The sequence below is a fragment of the Sinohyriopsis cumingii genome, unplaced genomic scaffold (assembly GCF_028554795.1).
Source record: "Sinohyriopsis cumingii isolate HCF-2022 unplaced genomic scaffold, ASM2855479v2 utg002675l, whole genome shotgun sequence".
NCBI classification, from domain to species: domain Eukaryota; kingdom Metazoa; phylum Mollusca; class Bivalvia; order Unionida; family Unionidae; genus Sinohyriopsis; species Sinohyriopsis cumingii.
This window is the reverse complement of record NW_028316269.1, coordinates 24,469-51,561: the sequence shown is the minus strand read 5'-3', so window position 1 is coordinate 51,561 and position 27,093 is coordinate 24,469. Positions and strand designations below refer to the sequence as shown.

General features: G+C 33.7%; 1 protein-coding gene across 1 annotated transcript in view; it reads left to right on the top strand.

Annotated features, from left to right (window-relative positions):
- LOC149770126 (uncharacterized) overlaps positions 1 to 27,093 on the top strand; it is a gene marked incomplete at its 3' end in the record, with an annotated part of 46,064 nt that continues 18,971 nt past the window's right edge. The window contains exons 1-6 of the mRNA XM_089949351.1: positions 1 to 35; positions 2,274 to 2,526; positions 7,257 to 7,613; positions 12,407 to 12,662; positions 18,407 to 18,492; positions 23,529 to 23,784. Coding sequence (XP_089805477.1) covers positions 1 to 35; positions 2,274 to 2,526; positions 7,257 to 7,613; positions 12,407 to 12,662; positions 18,407 to 18,492; positions 23,529 to 23,784 — 1,243 coding nt within the window. The remainder of the gene's footprint in view (positions 36 to 2,273; positions 2,527 to 7,256; positions 7,614 to 12,406; positions 12,663 to 18,406; positions 18,493 to 23,528; positions 23,785 to 27,093) is intronic.

Genomic DNA, 27,093 nt, shown 5'->3' with positions numbered 1-27,093 from the left:
ATGGGTGAAGTTGAGACCTTTCTGATGAATCAACAGTCAGTTGAAAAGCTATTAAAACAATAATGGTCACAAATGGGAAATGAGTTTTATTTCCATCTCTTAGGACTACTCCTTCAACTAGTGATGTCTCACTGTCCCAACAGTGCTCCTTTAACCAACAATATATAGAAAAGTAATTATAATAATAACTGCTGTAAATGGAAAATGAAGCTTCATTTTGATTGTACACGACTTTGATAGAATGGCGAGATTTATATAAAAAGTTTACAATATGTTTCACAGAATTTGTGGTGAGATTTCACTAAAATTACACTGAAATTGTGACCAAAACTGGCACTGAAATTTTATGGTGAAATCTCACTAAAATTTCATGGATTACCATTCAAATCTGACTGAAATAGCAAAATATCTGAGATACTACTTTAGACTTTTTAACTGACATTTCAGAAAGTTTCAATGGAAATAATGGATATGGATTATACAGCAGTTTATTAACAACAGTAATATTTCAATTTAAATTTCGAAAAATTGTGCAGTTGTTATATGACATACACTAGATTCAGAAGTTGCTGACTGGAATTTTGAATAAAGTTACAAACTGTTGGTGTTGTTGTGATCACTTGAAGTTGAATGAGCTCTAGATTCATAAGCAGCCATGACAAATGTTTATAATAAAATAATTACACTGATTCTCCTTGTGAAGTCTATCACAACTAGAATATTTGGCGTATACAAACAATAATAGTTAATACCACTCATGACATTGAAGGATGATTCTACTTGTAGGCCATGCAAACATATCCAGAAAGATATAACCATTTTTAATATAGGTATATGGAAACAGTACCATCAGATCCCCACCAGTGTTCTATACGTTGTCCCTCCTTAAATTCTGGAAGGGAATCAGTTTGGAACTATAATAACCTCCAAATCTGGTCTAGTTTCTTTTCATTAAACCAAACATGTTAAAATAAACAGTAATTATTGCTATCTTCATATATATATATTGTGGGTAGATTGAGTGTCTTGGGACACTTTTAGGGTGTCTTTGGGTATTTATTTATCATGCGCAGTGCTTGCTTGGCCATTTTACAGTGTCATCATCAGCAAGGTGCAGAGCCTTAGGGTAGATATCAATATTCACATTGCATAGTGTCATTGATTACTTTGTGGATTATAAATTCATAATATTCATAAGGTAACAAAAATACATGCAATTACTTAGGTGTAAATTGTCAACAACCTGCAAATATATAACAATATACACAGTGCTCCTGCATAATTCTCTTGGATTAATATACTGATGCAGCAAAAAGCTAAAACAAAATAATAGACAAAGAATTTCATTGCCTTTCCAGACATGTAAAGATTATTGATTTGACATGCACATTAATGATTTTACAGACAAAAAAATTTACATTATGTAGAAAAATTTCTCATAAATTTCTCACCATCACTATGTATTTCCAGTTTTATTGGTTAATATTTTATATGTGGGGTTTGCTAGCAAGATCATGCAAGCAACTGTACTTGGATGTTGCCAAATGTTTTATATGAGCTTCTATAAGCTTGCTCCAAGCTCCCATATAGTCTGCTAGCTACAATAAAGATTATAAGATTAGTGTGATCTTGCCATGAGCTGTCACATGCTTGCATAAGTTTGTTTTAGGATTGCATTTTGATAAGGGATTATCACATCGCCACGTCACATGCCACTACAGGCACACCATTACCTTCAGCATTGGATCTTATTTTGAACACCAGTGGAATTTAATTAGAACTTTATTTATTAGGACTGGTATAGAACCTTTTGGACTAATTAGGATTTAATTGCCATTACTGCAAGATCTTTTTAATTTTCACTTTATTTTCTGGGAAATCAATTAATTGTTGAATTCTACAAAACTTCTTGGTTTTGGCTCTTTTTAGTTGCTTAGTTTAAGATCAAGGAGTCATAATGTATCACTGAAATGCAGTATGATTAATCAGCATGAAGAATATAAAGAATAAATGCCAATGTAAAGTATGTACATGAATTTGCATCAGTCTCTCAAGGCAGCGTCAGTTATAAACCAACAAGTTTTGGGAATTAACTTTATAAGCTTACAAAGAAACATAAAAATATTTAGTCTAATATACAGTGTCATATTTGATTAAAAGTAAATTTCATTTTTTTTTAAAAATAAATATAAAAGTTGTTTTTGTGAATGAAGATAATAAGTTAGAACTATTTATCTCCCCCAGTTATATTTTTGTTTTTATTTGCACTTCAGATCCTTTGATTCTAGTGGTACAAGAAGACCTTCTGACTCTACATGGAATAATTTTGAAGAACACTTTGTGTCTAATGAAAATTTAACATTTCCAAGTTCAGAGGGTGTAGAAGTGAACAAAGAGAGCCAGAAAAGAGATAAATATCATAAGATAGAACTATCAGTCCAGACAAACATATTTCTAGATTCAAACTTTGTGTATACAAATCCACTGATACGAGCTGTTTCTTCACCTGTCAGCATTCCGAATCAGGTAAGGTAACTGTGATTCATCACGTATAAGTGACATTATGGTGATGGATTAGGATTTTATATGCAATTTAGGAATTTCACATAGAATTAAAGCAGTCTTCACCTGTAAGTGAAATGCGAATTGTTTACTTACTCACTCAATTATGGTTCAATTACTAGTGACATATAGGTCAATTATAATATTTTCATATGCAAATTACACATTTCATGTATAAATGAAGTTTACTAGTGAAATGCAAGTCATTCAACTATGCACTTTCGAGTGACATAGAAGTGAAATCATGTCTGTAAAACAATGGAATGAATGACAAAAGCAAGGCTTGTTGATATTTGGAGACTTAGAATTTAATATCTTTCTAAAGTGGCTTCTGATGTGGCTGTAGTACCAACTATCCAAAATATACAATCAAGCAAAGTGAAAGAATTAAAAGAAACATAGCATGTGCATTCCTAGAATGTAATCTTAGTAATCCTAATAATATAAAATCATTTCTCACTAATCCAAAACTGTTCTAAGGTATTCTGAGCAAAATGTGTATATTACTTATGTGTTACCATGATAACATTGAATTCAACAGAATTATTAATCCAAATGTTATTGCATGTTCTTCAATGTAGTCTCGTGAACAAAGAGTATCAATGAAGTCCTGGAAAGTTGTACAAAGTCTGATGAAATGCTTTTATTAGATATTCAAGTCCTTGAATATAATCATGTAATCCTCAAAGTACTGACCGTTTAAATCAAAGTTTATCTACTCTACTAAATCCAACAACATGTAAATCACAAATTCCTCTCTGACTCTTACTAAGACTGCATATAACTGAAAGAACAAGCATGGTGCTTGTATCTTCATTACCATATTTACCATGTATGTTGGGAGATAATAAAATAATAAGTTCTTTACCTATCCCAGAACTTGTGGTGAAACTTTTTTCACTTTGGTCATTATGTCCCAAGACTAAAGGAACAAAATAAATTTGTATTGCATTTGTGCTGCCCCCCCCCCCCCCAACTGCAAGTTGCAATAAAATAGATAAATACAACACTTAATTGATAATGCAAGAATGAAACTAACCTTGTATTATTATCATTTATTCCTTTTTTCAACATGCGCATTAAAGAGTCAAATATATCCACAAAATCCGTATATGTAGCTTAGGCTTCCATAATGTAATGTGTATTGCTTATGTCAGATAACACATGCCATATTGTTCATTGACGTGAACATTTAGAAACAAATTTTATGTGGTTTTGCTCAAAGGTTTGAACATGTTATCCAACTGAAAACTGGATCCAACAAAATTACAAACAAGAGTGAAATAATCAACCGATATCTTGAAGATGCCATTCACACATGACATGGTGTGTGCAAAATAATCAAGATTGAATTATATCCAGGTCTATTTGAAAACAGATTCACTTGAGTGTAAGTGACAGTCTTTTCACCAGCTCGGGTTACAAAAGTATCCATACTCTTTAACCACAGACATCAATGCTCCTTTGTAGTAATTGTAAGTACAGATGCTAAGCACATATAAGCCCAGGTGGTTAAAAAACACGACTGGCAGCAAGCAGTAAACTCTTTCCTTGAACCTACTGAGAGGACATCAAAGACCAAAGGTTACTTTTATTACAAAGCAAGCCAATCTCAGAAGCTGACTTTGGTTACATTTTTTTTGTAAAGGATATCAATACAAAGGTTATTTTATTCCAAAGCAAGCTGACATTGGAAGCCAACTATGGATTCTTTGAAGTGTGCCAATTTTTTTTAAACATACAAAGAAGGCTGAGATATGGAAGCAAAGTTTGGTTCCTTTTCACTGGTTTCCACGGTTATTTTGAAAATAAATTGAAACAATGGAACAAATTTTAAAGTGACACAAATTAGTGCTTCATGCATGGATGTCGATGACCATGCGTCGCCCAGAATATTTGGAGAAAATAAAATCATGTGAGGAATTCATGAAGGGCAGAAGAGAAGCAAATGATTTCACAAACATAGGGAAATAATAAACTGATATATTGAAGACAAATGCCACTCATATATAACACGGTCTTAGGTGCAAAAAAAAATAAATATTGAATTATATCCAGGTCTACTGTGTGACACTATCTTGCAAATAAAAATCATTATTTGAAAACACATTCACTTGAGTGTAAGTGACCATCTTTTCGCTAGCACAGGTTACAAAAGTATCATTACTATTTACCCGCAGACATTGATGCTCCTTGGTATTGATTATAGCTACAGATGCCAAGCACACAGAAGCCCTGGTGGTGAATAAACACAACTGGCAGCAAGCAGTAAACTTCTTTGAACTTACAGACAGGACAACAAAGACAATTTTTTTTAATTACAAAGCAAGCTGACCTTGGAAGGGAAGCTGTCTTTGGACTCTGAAGACGTTTTGTTTTAAAGGATTCAATACAAAGGTTATTTTATTGCAAATCAAGCTGATTTTGGAAGCCGACTATGGATTCTTTTAAGTGTGCAGATTTTTTATTTTTTATTTTTGAATGTACAAAGATGGTTGAGATATGGAAACTTTGCTTCCTTCTCACCGGTATTCTCAGAAATTTTGAAAATAAATTAAAACAGTGGAACAATTTTTGAAGTGACATAATATAGTGCTTTGTGCGCAAACATCAATGACCGAGCATCGGAAAGAAGGTTTGGAAAAATTAAAATCATGTGATGAATTTGAGAAGGCCAGAAGAGAAACAGATCATTTCGCCGACAATATGATCATTGACATGGATGAAACTCTAAGGTACTTTGATTGCATTTTTGGACGGACTGATGATAAGATGGGGGTCAAAAGTGTGAGAATCAGCAAGACTAGTGCAGATTTGAAACATATTACTTTACTCCTTGCAGTTTCTGCTTCAGGTGATGTGTTGCCTCTAACAATTCTTCATTGTATGAGAAAGCTAAAAAAAATATTCATATACTGAAAGAATGGATGTATATGTGCATGAGAAGGGTTGTGTTGCTGAGATGCTGCTGTAGTGAATTAAGGAGTTTTATCTCAAGTACACAGTTTTATGTCTTTTAAAATAAAATTTCAGTTGGAGTGCATTTTCTGACATGTAATTTTCGAATGATTTAAAAGGTGTCCCACAACTTACGCCTAAAAAACATGATGCGTCCCAGAACAAACAGTGCACAAAAAATTACTTTTAAAATTAATTTATGGAGTCCCAACAAATATGGTGTCAAAACATACAGTATATAGTGATCTTCTGTGCTTTAAATAAATGAATCTTGATTCACTAGAATTTCTTGAATTAAATCTTTTAATTTCAATGTAACTCAAACAGTCAGTGTCATAATTGAAAACATTCCTGTTTTGACCTTCAGATCTCATGGAACCAATCAAATGCTAGAGCGTGCGGGTTAGGGCAATGTCAATTTCAATTCCCACGCTTGCTTACATGACCCACATTAATGCTTGTTTGTCATTCTGACCTCCTTAGTTGTTTCACCTTATACTGACCTCATCATGAATGTAACTATTAACAGAATATACCTGTTCTTTTACAATAGTAATATAGTGTCCACCTCGGAAGGGGAAGGTCATGGGTTTGAATCCTCGCCAAGTCATACCAAAGACTTACAAAAATGGTACTAACAGCTACCACACTAGGCGCTCAGCATTAAGAGGTTAGTGTTAGGACTGGTGGGCCAGGTGTCAGGATAATGTGACTGGGTGGGACATCATTCTACATCTCTGCGGCATGATGCCCCAGTGCTGGACATCACTATAAACTGCCCCACTGCAGACATCATAGCGATATGACTGAAAAATTGTTACAGCTACATTAAAAATCCTAATCACACACACACACACTCACACAAAATTGTAATAACCATTGAACTAAAGGATATCAAATATAACATCATTGTCTTAAGGGACTTAAAAATTATATTGCAAATTCAAAAGATGATACATAATTCTATTTTCTAATATGGTATTTATTGAAACACATGCATACAATTGAAAGACAATTGCAGCAATATATAAACAAGATTAAAAATTGGGCTACTATTCTCAAGATTAGAAATAGTATGGAGAATATCTGAGAAAATATTCTTTTTGTAAAGCAAAGGGAAGATATTTCTCATGGAATGGACATTTCTCCAATTGGTAGCAAACTTTCTGTTCCAACTTTGGAAGACATCTCTTATGCACTTCTGCACCTAAATATCAAGCTACCCTTTAACATTTCCCCAGTCCCGTATCAGAGGGCCTGGGTAGTGGACACTTTCTGTCTGAATTAGTATCATATGTTCGCTTACACCTTTTGATCATTCAGGATCTACTGCTCAGCTGATTTTGATTGACTCACTTTGGCCTCATGGAATGTTGTTCATTGATCTTGGTCTGCTGGTGGTCTAATCGTGTATCCTACCTCAGAGAAAGGCCCTCTTATCACAGCACTGGGGCTCTTTCTTTCACAGCAGCCAACAGATTCTCCACCCTGATGCTTGATTCGTCTCAAGCAATCTCTCTACCAAGAAAATTATTTTGTCAGAGCTGTCATTTGCATCATCCAATCCAGGAGACGATCTGCTTCTAAGATATATGTTGCCAAACAAAATGTTTGGTGATTGGTGTAATAGACAATGCCTGGATATAGATTTTCCATGGTAGTCTAGGAAAAACCATGGAAAACTCTAGCATGGAAAACCATGGAGTATTTGTACTTATATTCTAGGCTCCTTCCAGGGTAGGCTGGAAAACCATGGAAAAGAAGACTGGGAAAAGTGTGGAATACTGGTGTTGAAAACCCTGGACATTCCTAGCATGGAAAACCATTATGTATTTGGACAAATATTCCAGGCTCTGTACAGTGTAGGCTGGAAAACCATGGAAAATAAAGACATGGAAAAGAATGGAATGTGCTGGACAATTCTAGCATGGAAAACTTTAGGATTGAAGACCATAGGCAATTCCAGCATGGAAAACCATGGAATATTTGGACTAATATTCCAGGCTCTGTCCAGGGTGGGCTGGAAAACCCTGAAAAATTCTAGAATGAAAAGCCATGGAGTATTTGGACTAATATTCCAGGCTCCATCCACAGTAGGCTGGAAGACTCTGGAATATTATCATGGAAAACCCTGGAAAGTTCCTGCATGGAAAACGGTGGAGTATTTGGACTAATATTCCAGGCTCTGTCCAGGCTACACTGGAGAACCCTGGAATATTGCATGGAAAATCCTGGAATATTGGCCTCAACAAAACTGTAATATTTGGCAGGAAGATCATGAAAATTTTTCATGGAAACAAGAGATTTCCCTTGAAACTAATTTTCCTTTTTCTGAGAGCCTGACAGGATCCCCCTCCCATCTATTAAAATTGTGCACTATTAAATAAAAAAATCAACAATATTAGCCTTTCGATTTACATTCAGAGCTCAAAAAGTCTCATAGCTTAACGCCTGGGGCCCATCTAGTTTCAGATAAACCCCTACTGCATTCTAACTGAGGTGCCTGTCAGGCTTGTTGACAAAATCTATCATGCTGATGAAATGTTAAAATTTAATTTCAAGATGTTGGAAGACTGGTATATTATTAAAATTCATCCCCATGTATGCCCCTTACCCCATATTTCTGTCAAAAGTGGTGAACTTTGAGAACAAATTGAAGTATAATTATTGTGATCTATGAATGGGGAAGAGATTGTCTGTGTTACTATAACTAATACTCACATGGCTTTAACATACATGTGATTCTAAAATAATGTTTTGGATATTTATGTGCCAGAAACTGTTCCTGCAATTGTTGCAACTGGTGCAATGATGCATGGCCACAAATGCTATTAAGGCTAGCATGTATACATTACATGCTGTTAACTGATTACTTTGTTGTTGTAATCTGAAGAGTTCAGGCGAAATGCACAATGTTTTTTTCAGGTATTATAAGTAATAAAGTGTCAAATGTGCTCGTGTTGGCCATTGTCTTTGATTGCAAAAATCGTCTTACCTTGAGATAAGAAGGAAAAATTGACTAAAAGTGATTTTGGCAGAAACCTTGTGCAAGTGTTCTGATTTTTTATGGTCATGTTTAATTGCTATTGCACTGTTGAAGATTTTTCAAGTTAAATATTAATGAATAATAATTCAGCTGTCCATTGCTCATGTTGACACTAATGAAATACTGTTTAAACAAATTAAGTGGCATCTATAAATAACTTCATTAGTGTAAACAGAAACTGTATAATAAGTCAAAACATGCTTCTGATGCTAATAAATATAAACAATGTTGATCCACTGAGTATGATGGACATTGTTGAAGCAATTAGACAAAGGCTGACCTCAAGACCTGGAGGAAAACATTGCTTTGGGTGAAATTGTTCATGGTTCAAATAAACACCCGAATCAGTTTAATATGATTTTGCACCGAGATGTAAAAAATAATGTTGAAAACGTGCAAGTTTGGGAACATGGAAATTGCAGACCTGGCTTGTGGAGTTTGAGTCATGGCTTGTTACCCCGAGACCTAGCTGGGGGTCTGTGTCTAAGAACAAATTTTCTTTGAGCACTGCTAACATTTAAACACCTCTTCTGAACAAATCCTCGCAGAATAAAATCCTGCACCCTGCTTTTTTGTATGATTCAGGTACCATCTCCTGAAATAGATTACAGCAGCATGTACTACACTGTATTATCCTGAACAAAAAAACTGACTTATTACTTGTTTGGCAAAAATATTATTTATTTTTTTAGTTCAACTTTCAAAATTCACTTCACAAGTCTTAGAAATATCTCTAAGTGTTATTCATGATCATTCTTTAAAGAAATCCTAAATTTCAGTTTTACCATCCATTTTGAATGGACTGCTTGGCAAACCATTGGTTCTTTAGGCTATATCTATATTAAAAAAACATTAAAAATATGAAATTTTCACTTGTTACCTTTGAAACAGAATTACTTCAATCTTGTTTGAAATAAAAAAAAGTAGATGCAATGACCTCTGAACAGTTACCGAAATTGATACATGAAAAGACAAACAGAATTAGATTAACAAGCTTGCATGTTATTTGCTAATTTTGTCAATCCATTTTTGATAACTGACAGCAATGCCTTGAGAACTCTGGCTTGGCAGGAACAGCATAAATTATAATGATCTGCAAAGTTATCTCAGTGATTACATGAAACAGGATTACAAAATCTATTACAAATCTCATCTAACATATGAAGTCTTAAAAGAAAGCTGCATAGCAACAGGTATAGCTATAATTCCTGTACTGGACCAAACTGACTGAAGTGTTAGGGTCAGCAAGGAAGAACATGTTGGATCAGCCAGCTGTAAACACACATATTATTTTTTGCCTTATGACATTAGTTGTAGACCACATATTCAGATCAGATTATGTGTTTGCATTTGTTGTAATCAAGTAACATTTAGATTTTGGTCTCACATGATGGAAGTCAATATACTCAGCAAGAATGTATTCCCTTGAAAGATCATGGTCATGGTGACAGAAAGTATTAAAGAAAAATGAAAAGTACCAAGTACAGATTTTATTGCAGGCTAAGTTCACTTGTTCGCTTACTAAACTTTGTTCATCCCCAGCAGTTCACATGAGAAGTTCATGTAATGATTTCAGTATTACAAGTCAAACATCTCCCAAAACATTCTATGTCACATGAAAAACATGATTTTGGACTAACAAAATCCCCTGATATGGTTGTGTTCGAAAAACTAAATTTTCCAGAATATTAGCACCAACGGTTTTCCAACAACAAAAACTCCCAATATTTCTTGACCGTAGTGATATACTGCCTGCATGTAACCTAAAATATGTATGAACAAAATAAACAGTTCTTCTCAAATCTCAGCTTAACCTGTCCTCAGGGCATACAGCTGATGTAGAGGCAGTTAAAATGTAAGGTCGTCAGAGATTACTTAATTGGTTGACATTAGCTAGGGTGATGTGTCATGTCCAATTCTCCTGTGAGAGAGTTTATTTACCTAATTTGCATAGTAAAGTACACAGATTAGAACAACCCTATTCATCTGGTCAGGTACATCAAAGAGACATGCTGAAGAATAGAAGTTATTACACATCAATGAGAATGTTGAAGCCACCTTTTTATGTCTGTGATTAGCGGCAACATTTATTTGAAGTCAGATTTGATTATTTCATTTATTGGAACAGTGTTCAAATGTGATTCATTTTTGAAGCATATAATTCAGAAAGCAATATGCTGTAATCAAAGCATGCAAAGTCTGGAAAAAATAAATAAAACAATTCCAGGTTTATGACGTTGTACTTTGTCAAGAACAGCAGCAAGGGGGAGCATTTAAATCGGGTGCAAACATCATATCGACATAAGTCATTCTAGGTATATGACATAAATCAAAATAGAAGTACCACCTGTATGTAGCTTATTTGAAATTGTGAATTTAACGTTCAAGTTAGGTTTCCTTATATTTCTTATCTTAGTCTTGTTAAAATGATAACTTTTAATTGACCCTGCCTTGTCAGTATGACTATAGCCATGTAATAGATGGATTGAGAGACAATATATTGCATTCGCTTGTGTTTGCACAGTTGATTTGTGTTGATAAAGCGTTAACACCCAAGCTGGACAGAAGCATTTATTACTGCTGTATGATACCTGTAAAGATGCCATTAAACTTTAAAATATTATGTTCTCCCCCCAGTACAATGGTCCAGTAATGACACATAATCTTCTAAGTGCAGAGAACGGTTATGATGATTGTCACAATATAATCCAGGCAATGATATACTAAGAACTTTACGCTAAAAATATTCTTGTATCATATAGAGACAGTATAAGCAACAAGTTACTATGTAAGAACTAATGTGTTGAGGTGATACACACAAATTTTAATATAGAAAAAGTACCTTTTTCAGTAGTTATCGTTTTTCTACATTTGCATACTAACAATGTTGATGAAAATCCTCCTGTTTTTGAAGTCAAAACTACTGACCAAATTTTGCAGAACTCCTGATCCATCTTAGACTGACCTCTCTTCTGTCACATGTATGAGTTTATTGCTTGTAAAAGGTAAAATTCAAAGTCACTGATCCAGACGTCAGTGCTGTTCATAAGCCATGCTCTGTCAGTACCTACATACAGAACCAATATACATTAGACCATCATGTAATACTGTGAAGTCATTTTTTCATGGGATCTGTTATTCAGGTTTCATATCTTTTGTCTGCATCTAATTCCATGGATTGGTTCGGAAACCTATTGTTTGTTTCCAAAAGAATCACATTTTGTTGGTTTTTACACTTATGGTTTGTAGCAAACACAAAATCCAGAAAAATAAGTACCCACAAAATTTACTGAATGCACAGTACCAGTATACTGTTCTCATTGCTCTTAGTTTTAATTCAGTTGATGAGCAATTGTAAGACAAACAGAAATTTCATATAACTGTTATGTGAGACTTGATATTGGTCAGTGCTGTTCATAGCCATGTTCTGTCAGTACCTACATACAGAACCAATATACATTGGACCACCATGTAATACTGTGAAGTCATTTTTTTCATGGGATCTGTTATTCAGGTTTCATGTTTTTTGTCTGCATCTAATTCCATGAATTGGCCTGGAAACCTATTATTTGTTTCCAAAAGAATCACAATTTTTTTTTTACACATAGTTTGTAGCAACCACAAAATCCAGAAAAAATAAGTACCCACAAAATTCACTGAATTCACAGTATACTGTTCTCATTGCTCTTAGTTTTAAATCAGTTGCTGAGCAATTGTAACTTTTTTTAAGAAAGAAAGCATGTATATTTATACCCAAAGTGAAACATATTTTTTGTATGACTATTATGTGAGACTTAAATTCAGTAATTATTTATAATGGCTCTTTTTTTTTTTACTCAGCAGCCTTTGCTATCAACATGGACAGGAGGAATCTGCGATACATTTAGTACAGAAGCAGACTCGAGTTTCAGCCCAGATGAAATACCAAATTCTGTTTGTCAACAAAGAGTAAAGGGAGATTTGCAGTCACAAGCAGATAATCACCAGGCTGAACTTACAGCACATCTGGTACCGTCTTCTGATTCACCTATGATCACAGATCGATCTTCCCATAACAGATCAAGCTTTTCAGGTTCCCATCCATATGATAGAACAGGTATTTTCAGAGAATGAGAAATGAAGCAAACAAATTATATCATGTTAGAATATAAATATTGTACTGAATTACATATTAAAAAAATATATTAATAATTATGATTCAAACCTTTGGTATGGCCCTCCATTTTTTGTATTTATTACTATATTTGGGGTCCTATTTTCAAGTCAGTCACTTGTTAATGTTTCACGTTTTCCTTGGAATTTTCATTGTTTTTTCATTCAAATGTTGTTTGAAACAAATATATGACTGTTGTGTATATTGTCACTCATTAAAATCACTTGTACACTCATATTGTCTGGACAGTATGGCTATTTAATAAGTGGAGGAGAGTAAAGGTTGTGGAAGTTAAATTCCAGTCTCGCTTGTCATTCAACACATGCAAGTTGTGCTGTCTGTGGACTGAGAACATGTGGACCAATGTTCTGCAAACGCAGCTTAAGGGCAAAGAGAAAATGGCCAGTCATAAATCTGGCAAGGAGGATATTTTGTGTTTGTATCTACCTCTTACTCTTTATCTAGTTTAGCCAGGGATATGGGAATGTCACGTGCCACCTGTTAAACTCCTTTGAAGAGAAGAAACCTTGCAGTCAGACGCCAGCAGTGATATTGAGTCTATAATGATCATATTTATTCATAGTGCTTTATAGATGAGAATGTCAAGAGCTGAGTATGGCAACATTTTGTCTTACAAAATCTGGGCAATCCATTGGATTTCAGCCCATCATGGATCATTGATCTGCTTGACTTAGCAACAGATGTGCTAAGGCTAAACCTTGTGACCCGTAAAACTTTACAAGCAGCTGCAGTTGGTCGTCTTTCATCCATTTCTGGAAAATTACTACTTTTGCATGCATCATATATGGCATGTCTTGCACAGAAAAACTTCATATCTTTAATTGCGGGAGGATTTAAACAAGTAGAAGGTCCTCCACTCTGAAAGCCTCAATTCTCGAGCTTGCTTTCTTTTTCTCTTTGCAAGCAAGAAGCTAACACCAATAACAATTAATGGATATTGCTTCATGATTTCTGACACATTTGGACATCAACTGTCATTAGAAGAGTTTCACCCTTGAAAGTAGATAGTCATTTTGACCTACAGGGTACTTTTAGGTAGAGGATGGAAACTCGTAATTTCCTCAACTTACTTATTTTCCATATGTTACTGTGATTGGGCAATGTATTTGATGGGAACATTAGCTTTTTTTAACTTAAATTACGTTTCCCAGAAAATACTTACCCAGTCAATTAACTTAAATCCATCCCACCCCTCCCTGCAATGCAAACTTCCTATTTCAGAGAGTGCTCAAGTTTAAATTGGTTATATCCAGTGTAAGGAGAGCCCCCTAGTGAGTAAGGGCAGGTAATTTGTAAGATCTGATTCCCATTGTCTACAGAATGTACAAAACAGATTTTTCAAGTCTGAGGGATTACTGGGTTCTGCAGCTAGCAGAAATAACGGCTGAAATAATTCCCAACAATACTATGATTGAGTAAATATTTTTAGAGAAATATGACATACTGTATATTTTTATTGCATTCACTCCACTCCACTTTCAAGAAAATTTAAGGACAAAATTAAATAAAAAAGAACCAGTTACTAAATAGATTCAGTGATATAGAAATCTCATTAAATCACTGTTCTTTCAAAACTCTTTTGCTTTGTTTATTTTCATAGCAAGAAATTATTCTTGCATTTAACTTAGTGACAATTTGAGCATTTTGTTTGATAAAAAGAAGAAGATTCATTCTGTTTCTAATACATGGACTAGACTTTTAGTAACCATTTTTATATTGTTTAGCAAGAACATTTTAAATGATATTTTGTTTTCTTTTTATTTCCTTCATGAAAAGTTGCAAAATTGTAAACAATTGTAACAAAAATACAATTCCAGTTTTGTGGCCCAGTGACTAAAATATGTGAAGATAATTGTAACAAGGTATAAGTCTTCTAAATTTTACTCAAAACTAATGGAGCTATTGCTCTTTAATGATACATCCATGTTTGGGCTGCAAATGTTTAAAAATTGGTTCCTTAGATTTATTCAGTGAATTTGAACTCTCAGTAATATTAATAGACAAATTGTAAGTTCCTCCACATGCTTAAAAAAAGACAAATTCTGGAGACAATTTTTTGAAAGTATGAAAGCTATTAGTTTTCTGACCATAGTTGGTCACTGAGATGATTTACATTGTGGAATGTCTTCTCTCAGTGTAATGAAACTGCAGCTTGAAAGGCAATCAATAGGTGTATGGTTTAGAAGTTTTTGTTCTTTGCACCAAGAATTCAGCATTGTGCAGCTGGTTGCAAACTCAAGATGCTGTAGCCATAGTTATTCTCCCATAAATATCTGTCCATAGCTGTGTAGTAATTGGTTCATAGTTTGAATGATCTGGTGTAATTAACATGATAAGGTTGACACTCATATCTTATTATAAAATTAAAAGGGGTAATGTTGATAATTTCCATTTTCTCCAAACAAGAGGGCATTTCTAACCTTGAAATTTAACGTGACTTCCTGAGTCTGTCTTACTTTGTATTTCTTTTATTTTCAAAGTAAGATTTCAGCAGCAAAAGCATTTGGGCTCTGTGTTAAGTTTGGTGTCCATTTGCACTCTAGCTTCAGCTGAGAACTCATAATGAAATATCCTGTCCAAAAAGTTGTTGTCAGCCTCAACTAACTGTCGTTTCACTCCTGTCTGTACAGCAGAGAATTTGACCAGTTTCAGCAGATACATCATATACCCACCACCATGATAGCTTTTTATACAATTTAAAGCTGTGTAGACATTTTTGAAATGATGCACAATAGTATACAGATTATAGCAATATATAATTCAAAATATTTTATATATAGACGATGATGGAATATTTCCAGGCTTGGTGTATCATACGAAAGTCATAGCTGCGCAATACAGAAACACAGATTGAGCATTTGTATCTAATGCCAGACTGGCCATGTAAGATTTAAGAATGATGTACTAAATTAAATCAACATTACATTTAGACAGCATTATAAAAATGCTTGTGAAAAGCACACTTTACAGTGTGGATTTTTTTATTGCATTGGAATCCATATACAGATTTTGTAAATACAAAAATTCATTTAGGTATATAAGGTTCTGGCTTGTTGTTTTTCGTGCGTTTATATACTTTCATCCCCTGTTTTTGTTTTGTTGCATGTGGAACTCACTATAACCAATAATGTATTGATATAATTTTGATTTGCACTAAATGTGATTATGCTGCTGTAGCTTTTGTGTCACTTGATTTCCATAAATTCATTTTAAAATAATTCCTAATGCCTAGGATCAGTTAAGTGCATTGTGTTGTGAAGGATATCTGGTGAGAAAAATTAAGAATGTGAAATGATGCACTGTGTCCTTGATCAGTATATTAACTGGGATTGTACAATGACAATAGATACGGTATATCATATAGTATTTAGCTGTTCACAAATACAATAGACACAGATTGACAGAGAAATGCAGCATTAAATGGTATCTGTATAGTTTAGTAGAAATAATACATTAACTACAGCTCTACCTCATTATGACAGCACCAGTGGTTAAAGCATCCACCTTGGTTGCAAGAGGTTGCGGGTTTTGAACCCCGGCAGAGTCATACCTAAAACTTTTTAAAATGGTATTAACAGCTGCCTCGCTAGATGCTGACCATTAAGAGGTTAGTGTTAGGACTGGTTGGCCTGGTGTCAGGATAATGTGACCGGGTGGGACGTGGTGCTACATGTCTGTGGCATGATACCTCAGTTCTAGACATTCCTATAAACTGCCATACTTCAGACATTCTGGCGATATGACATAACTGTTAAAGCTACATTAAAAATCCAAATCACAGACACGCACACACACACGCACACTCCCTCAGGGGCCATAACTGATCACATTGTTTACCGAACAGTGATATAGTAAATATTTTCACACTTGCTTCATTGTTTGAGCTTTCTGTACAGCTTGTTTATAACAGATGATATAATGAAAGGATCTAAAATGTCGAGTGTCATTGTGTGTTGGGGTGGGGGTAAAACAAAATGCCAGTCAAATTCATATAAATACATTTGGTTTATATATATATATATATATATATATATATATATATATATATATATATATATGCTGTGGCATCATGACAAACAATATGTAGCAACACTGTAGATGTTAAATGTTTATTTTGTTTAAATGTTTATTTCCTTCACTTTCTATTGAATTCAAAGCCATGTTAACTAAACAGGTGAGTAATATCAAGCCTACTCATGCCTCTTGACTTCCTTTTGTGAGGAGATTCACTTGATCTTCATTTAGATTATTCTTTCCTGATTATGTGTAAAACATGTGAAAATATTTACCACTTATTAAAATAGAATCCTTGATGCTTATTTATCTTTTTGCTTAATAGGCATCTTGTTAGAAATATATGTAAAGAAATTTAGTAAACACAGAAGTAAGGAAGCAACTGATAAAAGTAAACTTGTATTACAAAATTTAACGTGCGTGATCTGGTGATATTTTATATCTAAGTTATTTGATTAGCAAACATTTGAAAGTTGGTGCTACAACTTTGAATTAAATGGGAATTATTATGGTAATAACAGATTTGATATTGGGTTTTTTTAAAATATTTTCACACTTGCTTCATTGTTTGAGCTTACTCTACAGCTTGTTTATAATAGGTCTGTTTTACATTGTCAGTTAAGTGCATGACTCTTTCTCAGCACTTGCAGTTCACCCAATCTCTGTTTCTCTTGAAGCTATCTCATCCATGCCAAACTTGATTTCCAGTGTGAGCCATGCAGGTTTAAATTGTTACATGACACATTTGTCTGTCTGTGATGCATGGATATTTTAGACTTTATTTAATAGTTGATATCATTTTTTTAAATGCAGGTCACAATTTTATTTTCAGGATTCATAAAAGGGTGTAAATAATAGGTCAGTTAAAAAATCCTCCTCAGAATGTTTTGAAATTCCTATATCGTGTATAAAAAAATGATTGTAATTATTGGCAGCTGCTGTGTATGCCTCGGTATTCAGATATTATATTGCTGTCTAATTGCCAATGTGCAGGTTGATTAAGATAGATATGATCAACAAAGGCAGTGATGTGTGTTGACTGGTAATCACTCATTCAAAATCTTATCATTTAAACAACTATTACATGGCAAAAATTGTATGCAAGCAATGTTTAGATCACCACCAATTATCAACATCTTCCCTGTTTAGAGAAGCAGTTATTTTTCAGCTTTATGTATCAAATATAGTGATGTAATTGGGGGTCTATTATGATTTGTAATGGAAGAATTTTTGTCTTGGATAATTTTACTTCTATTTAAATTGGGTTTTTATGATATAACCTTGCATGTATTGATGTGCCAGATGTGATAAATGTCGGATATTTAACTATATTACCAATCAGTTGATCAACCTTCATTGAAATTTGACTTTGTTTTGTATATCTTATTTATTCACATTATTTTCATTATTTAAAGATCATCCCTTAGGAGGAGTCTTTTGTAGAATAAAATAATGGTATCAGCATTAGTAGAATTATTAAAAGCTGACTGGCAGAACAATCCACTATCCACAATGAATGTTCTGCTGGCTATATTTCATTTTCAAAAATGGCTTTGTCTTTCACCTATTCCACCAATTTTTACTTCTGTTCTAATCATAGTAAAAACACTGTGTAATATATAATTTACAAGTACATTTTGAATCTGTTACAGTTCAGCAGTGTTTGGCACAAATACCAATCAGTGAGGATGCAGAAGGCATGGAAAGAACAAACCAGATTTCAAACTGCCAGCATTATGTGAGTCTTTCCCTTCATCCCCATAATTTTGCTTCATAGGTTAACCAAAGTCAAAGAAATACAACTAGATGCAAATATGAGTTTGTGAATTATCTTTCCTGTGCATTCTTCCACTCCTGGTTATAAATATTGGGGTTTACTTAATCTGCTTTCAAGACCCTAAAAAACCTATAGATGACATTATAAGTGGCTTATTAATTGCTTATTCAGAGCTTATAAGTGAATTGCCTCTTTATAGATCACTTATAAGTGACTGATATGTGAAGGGCTAGGATTTTATATGTAAAATTAGGCATTGCATTTATATATGGATATGAAAATCAGGCATATCATTTATAAATGAAGTATACTTAAATTATTTCAATTATATATATGCTTTACTTATAAATGAAGTATACTTTAGTTAGAATTGAAGTATATTAAGTGAAATATGAGTCATTCACTTGCTACACTTACAAGTAAAGTATAAATGAAATGCGACCCACTCTCCTCCTGACGGAAAAATAATTGGCCAATAACAACATCAACAGTATTGTATGTGTCTTTAGTTTAGATCGCATCTTTTCTTTTCATTGGGATGTAAAAATGTCTTCATGTACATGTTTACAAATTTTCTAGAATCCACTGTCTGAGAACTAATGAAAAACACCTTCAGAGCAACAAGAAAGTGATAACATACATTTAATTCTGGCTAAATTCAATAGATATGCTTAAATCAAACCCTACTGTCAATAACTGTCAACAACTAATTTCAGTATGCCATGTTTGGGAAGCATGCTCATTCCCATCAGTTTCCATTACCTGAGGATTTAGTAGGCAAGTGCAAATGCTTGACCAGTCAGAAGCTCTTCATAGAACCTCCTGTTAAATAATATATTGATTTAAATGACTACATACAGGTATAAGAATTGTTACGGAATGAGACTGGACAGACTATTATTTACAAACTAGATTGACACAAGAAGCAAAATTGGAATCAGGTCTTTGAAAAATGAAATTTTGCTTTAAAATGGAAAAAATACCATAATTTTGGTGAAATAAAGGCATTTCACAAAATTTCACTGAAATTTCAGTCACAATTTTCAAAGATAGTATTCAAGATGGTTTACTGGTACAATGTTTATAATAAAATTTCTTTAGAACAACAAAGTGCCATTTTGTAGGTGAGTCAGCCTGACCATTCATATTTTCATAACTGACTTGCATCGTGGATCTGTACATACATGTACTAGTCCCTGATTACACACATATACATACATGCTGCTTTACTCTGTTTTTGACACCAAATGTACATCAATGTCGAAATTGTTCTTTCAAACCTTTAAAGAATTCAAAATAAGGGATGCAGGAATTTTCTTTAATTTGATTTAATTCTGGCTAAATTCAATAAATATATTGGGGAGCTTTAAAGTTTTATAAAACAATTAATTTTAGAACCTTTATTTGGATTTTATTTATATGCTGCAGTAAACTGTAAAGCAGAAAATGAACAATTCCATAAACTTAGTTCACTTATGCTCATGTTTAAATGCTATTGCGCTGTTGAAGATTTTTCAAGTTAAATATTAATGAATAACAATTCAGCTGCCCATTGCTCATGCTGACACTAATGAAATACTGTTTAAACAAATTAAGTGGCACCTATGAATAACTTCATTAGTGTAAACAGAAACTTGATAATATGTCAAGACATGCTTCTGATGCTAATAAATATAAACACTGTTGATCCACTGAGTATGATGGACATTGTTAGAGCTATTAGACAATGGCTGACCTAAAGACCTGGCGGAAAACAATGCTTTGGGTGAAATTGTTCAAGATTCAAATAAACACCCAAGTCAATTTAATATGATTTGTTTTTTTTTTTCTTCTCGTATTTAAAGTGTAGCAATTACAACGATGTGTAAAAAAATAATGCTGAAAAAGGGCAAGTTTGGGAACATGGAAATTGCAGTCCTGGCTTGTGGAGTTTGAGTCATGGCTTGTTACCTGAGTCCTGGGGGTCTGTGTCTAAGAACAAATTTTCTTTGAGCACTGCTAACATTTAAACACCTCTTCCGAACGCAGAATAAAATCATGCACCCTACCCTGCTTTTTTGTATGATTCAGGTACCATCCACTGAAATAGATTACAGCAACATGTACTACACTGCATTATCTGAACAAAAAAATCTGACTTTTTACTTGTTTGGCAAAAAAAAAAAGTTTTTTTTTTTCGTTCAACATTCGAAATTCATTTCACAAGTCTTAGAAATGTCTCAAGGTGTTATTCCTGATCATTCTTTCAAGAAATCCTAAATTTCAGTTTTACCATCCATTTTGATAGGACTGCATGGCAAGCCATTGGTTCCTTAGGTATATCTGTAAAACAATAACAAAAAAAAAAAAAAAAATGAAATTTTCGATTGATCCTTTGAAATAGCATTACTTCAATCTTGTTTGAAATGAAAAAAAGTAGATGCAATGACCTCTGAACAATTGCCAAAATTGATACATGAAAAGACAAACAGAAATTAGATTAACAAGCTTGCATGTTATTTGCTAATTTAGTCAATCTATTTTTGATAATTGACAACAGTGCCTTGAGAATTGTGGTTTGGCAGGAACAGCCATACGTTATAATGATCTGCAAAATTATCTCGGTGATTACATGAAACAGGATTATAAAATCTCATCTAACGTATGAAGTCTTACAAGAAAGCTGTATAGCAACAGGTATAGCTATAGGTCCTGTACTGGACCAAACTGACTCAGTTAGATGTACAAATCAATTTTCATGATTTTTACAATTATCCCCTAGGGGAAAAAGTGTTAGGGTCAGCAAGGAAAAACATGTATGATCAGCCAGCGGCAAACACACCTTTTATTTTTTGCCTTATGACTTTAGTTGTAGACCAATATTCAGATCAAATTATGTGTTTGCATTTGTTGTAATCAAGTAACATTTAGATTTTGGTCTCGCATGATCGAAGTCAATACACTCTGCAAGAATGTATTCCATTGAAAGATCATGGTCATGGTGACACAAAGTATTAAAGAAAAATGAAAAGTACCAAGTACAGATTTTATTGCAGGCTAAGTTCGCTTACTAAACTTTGTGCATCGCTAGCAGTTCAGATGAGAAGGTCATGTAATGATTTCGGTATTACAAGTCAAACATCTGCCAAAACATTCTGTGTCACACGAAAAACATGATTTTGGACTAACCAAATCCCCTGACATGGTTGTGTTCAAAAAGCTAAATTTTCCAGAATATTAGCACCAAAAGTTTTTCAACAACAAAATATCCCAATATTTCTTGACCATAGTGATATACTGCCTGCATGTAATCTAACATATGTATGAACAGTAAACAGTTCTTCTCAAATCTCAGCTTAACCTGTCTTCCGGGCATACAGCTGATATAGAGGCAATTAAAATGTAAGGTCCTCAGAGATTACTTAATTGGTTGACATTAGCTAGGGTGATGTGCCATGTCCAATTCTCCTGTGATAATAGTCCATTTACCTAATTTGCATAAGTAAAGTACACAGATTAGAACATCCCTATTCATCTGAAGTCAGGTACATCAAAGAGACATGTTGAAGAACAGAAGTTATTATACACATTACCTGCTTGAATGAGAATGTTGCAGCCACCTTTGATAATGTTTATGATCAACAGCAACATTTATTTGAATTCAGATTTGATTATTTCATTTATTGTAACAGTGTTCAGATGTGATTCATTTTTGAAGATAATTCAGCAAGCAAATTCCGGAAAAAATAAATTAAAAAATTCCAGGTTTATGGCGATTTAAATTGTCAAGAACAGCAGCAAGGGGGAGCATTTAAATCTGGTGCAAACATATCGATATAAGTCATTCTGATGTATATGACATAAATCATAATAGAAGTACCACCTGAATGTAGCATATTTGAAATTGTGAATTTGACGTTCAGGTTAGTTTTCCTTATATATCTTATCTTAGTCTTGTTACAGTGATAACTATTAATTGACCCTTGCTTGTCAGTATGACATTAGCCATGTAATAGATAGATTGAGAGACAATACATTGGATACACTTGTGTTTGCACAGTTGATTTGTGTTGATAAAGCATAAACACCCAAGCTGGACCGAAGCATTTATTACTGCTGTATGATACCTGTAAAGATGCCATTAAACTTTAAAATATTATGTTCTCCCCTTCCCCCCAATACAATGGTCCAGTAATGACACATCATCTTCTAAGTGCAGAGAACGGTTAGGATGACTGTCACAATATAATCCAGGCAATGATCTACTAAGAACTTTATGCTAAAAATATTCTTGTATCATATAGAGACAGTATATGCAGCAAGTTACTATGTAAGAACTAATGTGTTGAGGTGATACACACAAATTTTAATATAGAAAAAATTACTTTTTTCAGTAATTATCAATTTTCTACATTTGTTTACTTACAATTTGATGAAAATCCTCCTGTTTTTGAAGTCAAAACTAATGACCAAATTTGCAGATCTCCTGATCCATCTTAGACTGACTGACCTCTTCTGTCACATGTATGAGCTTATTCCTTGTAAAAAGTAAAATTCAAAAGCACTGTGATCTATTAGTCAGTGCTGTTCATAGCCAGGTTCTGTCAGTATCTATATACAGGACCAGTCTATATTGGACTGCCATGTAATACTGTGAATTCATTTTTTTTCATGGGATCTATTATTCAGGTTTCTTGTTTTTTGTCTGCATCTAATTCCATGGATTGGTTTGGGAACCTATTGTTTGTTTCCAAAAGAATGACAGTTTGTTGGTTTTTACGCTTACAGTTTGTAGCAACCACAAAATCCAGAAAAAATAAGTACCCACAAAATTCACTGAATTCACAGTATACTGTTCTCATTGCTCTTAGTTTTAAATCAGTTGCTGAGCAATTGTAACTTTTTTTAAGAAAGAAAGCATGTATAGTTATACCCAAAGTGAAACATATTTTTTGTATAACTATTATGTGAGACTTAAATTCAGTAATTATTTATAATGGCTTTTTTTTTTTACTCAGCAGCCTTTGCTATCAACATGTACAGGAGGAATCTGCGATACATTTAGTACAGAAGCAGACTCGAGTTTCAGCCCAGATGAAATATCAAATTCTGTTTGTCAACAAAGAGTAAAGGGAGATTTGCAGTCACAAGCAGATAATCACCAGGCTGAACTTACAGCACATCTGGTACCGTCTTCTGATTCACCTATGATCACAGATCGATCTTCCCATAACAGATCAAGCTTTTCAGGTTCCCATCCATATGATAGAACAGGTATTTTCAGAGAATGAGAAATGAAGCAAACAAATTATATCATGTTAGAATATAAATATTGTACTGAATTACATATTAAAAAAATATATTAATAATTATGATTCAAACCTTTGGTATGGCCCTCCATTTTTTGTATTTATTACTATATTTGGGGTCCTATTTTCAAGTCAGTCACTTGTTAATGTTTCACGTTTTCCTTGGAATTTTCATTGTTTTTTCATTCAAATGTTGTTTGAAACAAATATATGACTGTTGTGTATATTGTCACTCATTAAAATCACTTGTACACTCATATTGTCTGGACAGTATGGCTATTTAATAAGTGGAGGAGAGTAAAGGTTGTGGAAGTTAAATTCCAGTCTCGCTTGTCATTCAACACATGCAAGTTGTGCTGTCTGTGGACTGAGAACATGTGGACCAATGTTCTGCAAACGCAGCTTAAGGGCAAAGAGAAAATGGCCAGTCATAAATCTGGCAAGGAGGATATTTTGTGTTTGTATCTACCTCTTACTCTTTATCTAGTTTAGCCAGGGATATGGGAATGTCACGTGCCACCTGTTAAACTCCTTTGAAGAGAAGAAACCTTGCAGTCAGACGCCAGCAGTGATATTGAGTCTATAATGATCATATTTATTCATAGTGCTTTATAGATGAGAATGTCAAGAGCTGAGTATGGCAACATTTTGTCTTACAAAATCTGGGCAATCCATTGGATTTCAGCCCATCATGGATCATTGATCTGCTTGACTTAGCAACAGATGTGCTAAGGCTAAACCTTGTGACCCGTAAAACTTTACAAGCAGCTGCAGTTGGTCGTCTTTCATCCATTTCTGGAAAATTACTACTTTTGCATGCATCATATATGGCATGTCTTGCACAGAAAAAACTTCATATCTTTAATTGCGGGAGGATTTAAACAAGTAGAAGGTCCTCCACTCTGAAAGCCTCAATTCTCGAGCTTGCTTTCTTTTTCTCTTTGCAAGCAAGAAGCTAACACCAATAACAATTAATGGATATTGCTTCATGATTTCTGACACATTTGGACATCAACTGTCATTAGAAGAGTTTCACCCTTGAAAGTAGATAGTCATTTTGACCTACAGGGTACTTTTAGGTAGAGGATGGAAACTCGTAATTTCCTCAACTTACTTATTTTCCATATGTTACTGTGATTGGGCAATGTATTTGATGGGAACATTAGCTTTTTTTAACTTAAATTACGTTTCCCAGAAAATACTTACCCAGTCAATTAACTTAAATCCATCCCACCCCTCCCTGCAATGCAAACTTCCTATTTCAGAGAGTGCTCAAGTTTAAATTGGTTATATCCAGTGTAAGGAGAGCCCCCTAGTGAGTAAGGGCAGGTAATTTGTAAGATCTGATTCCCATTGTCTACAGAATGTACAAAACAGATTTTTCAAGTCTGAGGGATTACTGGGTTCTGCAGCTAGCAGAAATAACGGCTGAAATAATTCCCAACAATACTATGATTGAGTAAATATTTTTAGAGAAATATGACATACTGTATATTTTTATTGCATTCACTCCACTCCACTTTCAAGAAAATTTAAGGACAAAATTAAATAAAAAAGAACCAGTTACTAAATAGATTCAGTGATATAGAAATCTCATTAAATCACTGTTCTTTCAAAACTCTTTTGCTTTGTTTATTTTCATAGCAAGAAATTATTCTTGCATTTAACTTAGTGACAATTTGAGCATTTTGTTTGATAAAAAGAAGAAGATTCATTCTGTTTCTAATACATGGACTAGACTTTTAGTAACCATTTTTATATTGTTTAGCAAGAACATTTTAAATGATATTTTGTTTTCTTTTTATTTCCTTCATGAAAAGTTGCAAAATTGTAAACAATTGTAACAAAAATACAATTCCAGTTTTGTGGCCCAGTGACTAAAATATGTGAAGATAATTGTAACAAGGTATAAGTCTTCTAAATTTTACTCAAAACTAATGGAGCTATTGCTCTTTAATGATACATCCATGTTTGGGCTGCAAATGTTTAAAAATTGGTTCCTTAGATTTATTCAGTGAATTTGAACTCTCAGTAATATTAATAGACAAATTGTAAATTCCTCCACATGCTTAAAAAAAGACAAATTCTGGAGACAATTTTTTGAAAGTATGAAAGCTATTAGTTTTCTGACCATAGTTGGTCACTGAGATGATTTACATTGTGGAATGTCTTCTCTCAGTGTAATGAAACTGCAGCTTGAAAGGCAATCAATAGGTGTATGGTTTAGAAGTTTTTGTTCTTTGCACCAAGAATTCAGCATTGTGCAGCTGGTTGCAAACTCAAGATGCTGTAGCCATAGTTATTCTCCCATAAATATCTGTCCATAGCTGTGTAGTAATTGGTTCATAGTTTGAATGATCTGGTGTAATTAACATGATAAGGTTGACACTCATATCTTATTATAAAATTAAAAGGGGTAATGTTGATAATTTCCATTTTCTCCAAACAAGAGGGCATTTCTAACCTTGAAATTTAACGTGACTTCCTGAGTCTGTCTTACTTTGTATTTCTTTTATTTTCAAAGTAAGATTTCAGCAGCAAAAGCATTTGGGCTCTGTGTTAAGTTTGGTGTCCATTTGCACTCTAGCTTCAGCTGAGAACTCATAATGAAATATCCTGTCCAAAAAGTTGTTGTCAGCCTCAACTAACTGTCGTTTCACTCCTGTCTGTACAGCAGAGAATTTGACCAGTTTCAGCAGATACATCATATACCCACCACCATGATAGCTTTTTATACAATTTAAAGCTGTGTAGACATTTTTGAAATGATGCACAATAGTATACAGATTATAGCAATATATAATTCAAAATATTTTATATATAGACGATGATGGAATATTTCCAGGCTTGGTGTATCATACGAAAGTCATAGCTGCGCAATACAGAAACACAGATTGAGCATTTGTATCTAATGCCAGACTGGCCATGTAAGATTTAAGAATGATGTACTAAATTAAATCAACATTACATTTAGACAGCATTATAAAAATGCTTGTGAAAAGCACACTTTACAGTGTGGATTTTTTTATTGCATTGGAATCCATATACAGATTTTGTAAATACAAAAATTCATTTAGGTATATAAGGTTCTGGCTTGTTGTTTTTCGTGCGTTTATATACTTTCATCCCCTGTTTTTGTTTTGTTGCATGTGGAACTCACTATAACCAATAATGTATTGATATAATTTTGATTTGCACTAAATGTGATTATGCTGCTGTAGCTTTTGTGTCACTTGATTTCCATAAATTCATTTTAAAATAATTCCTAATGCCT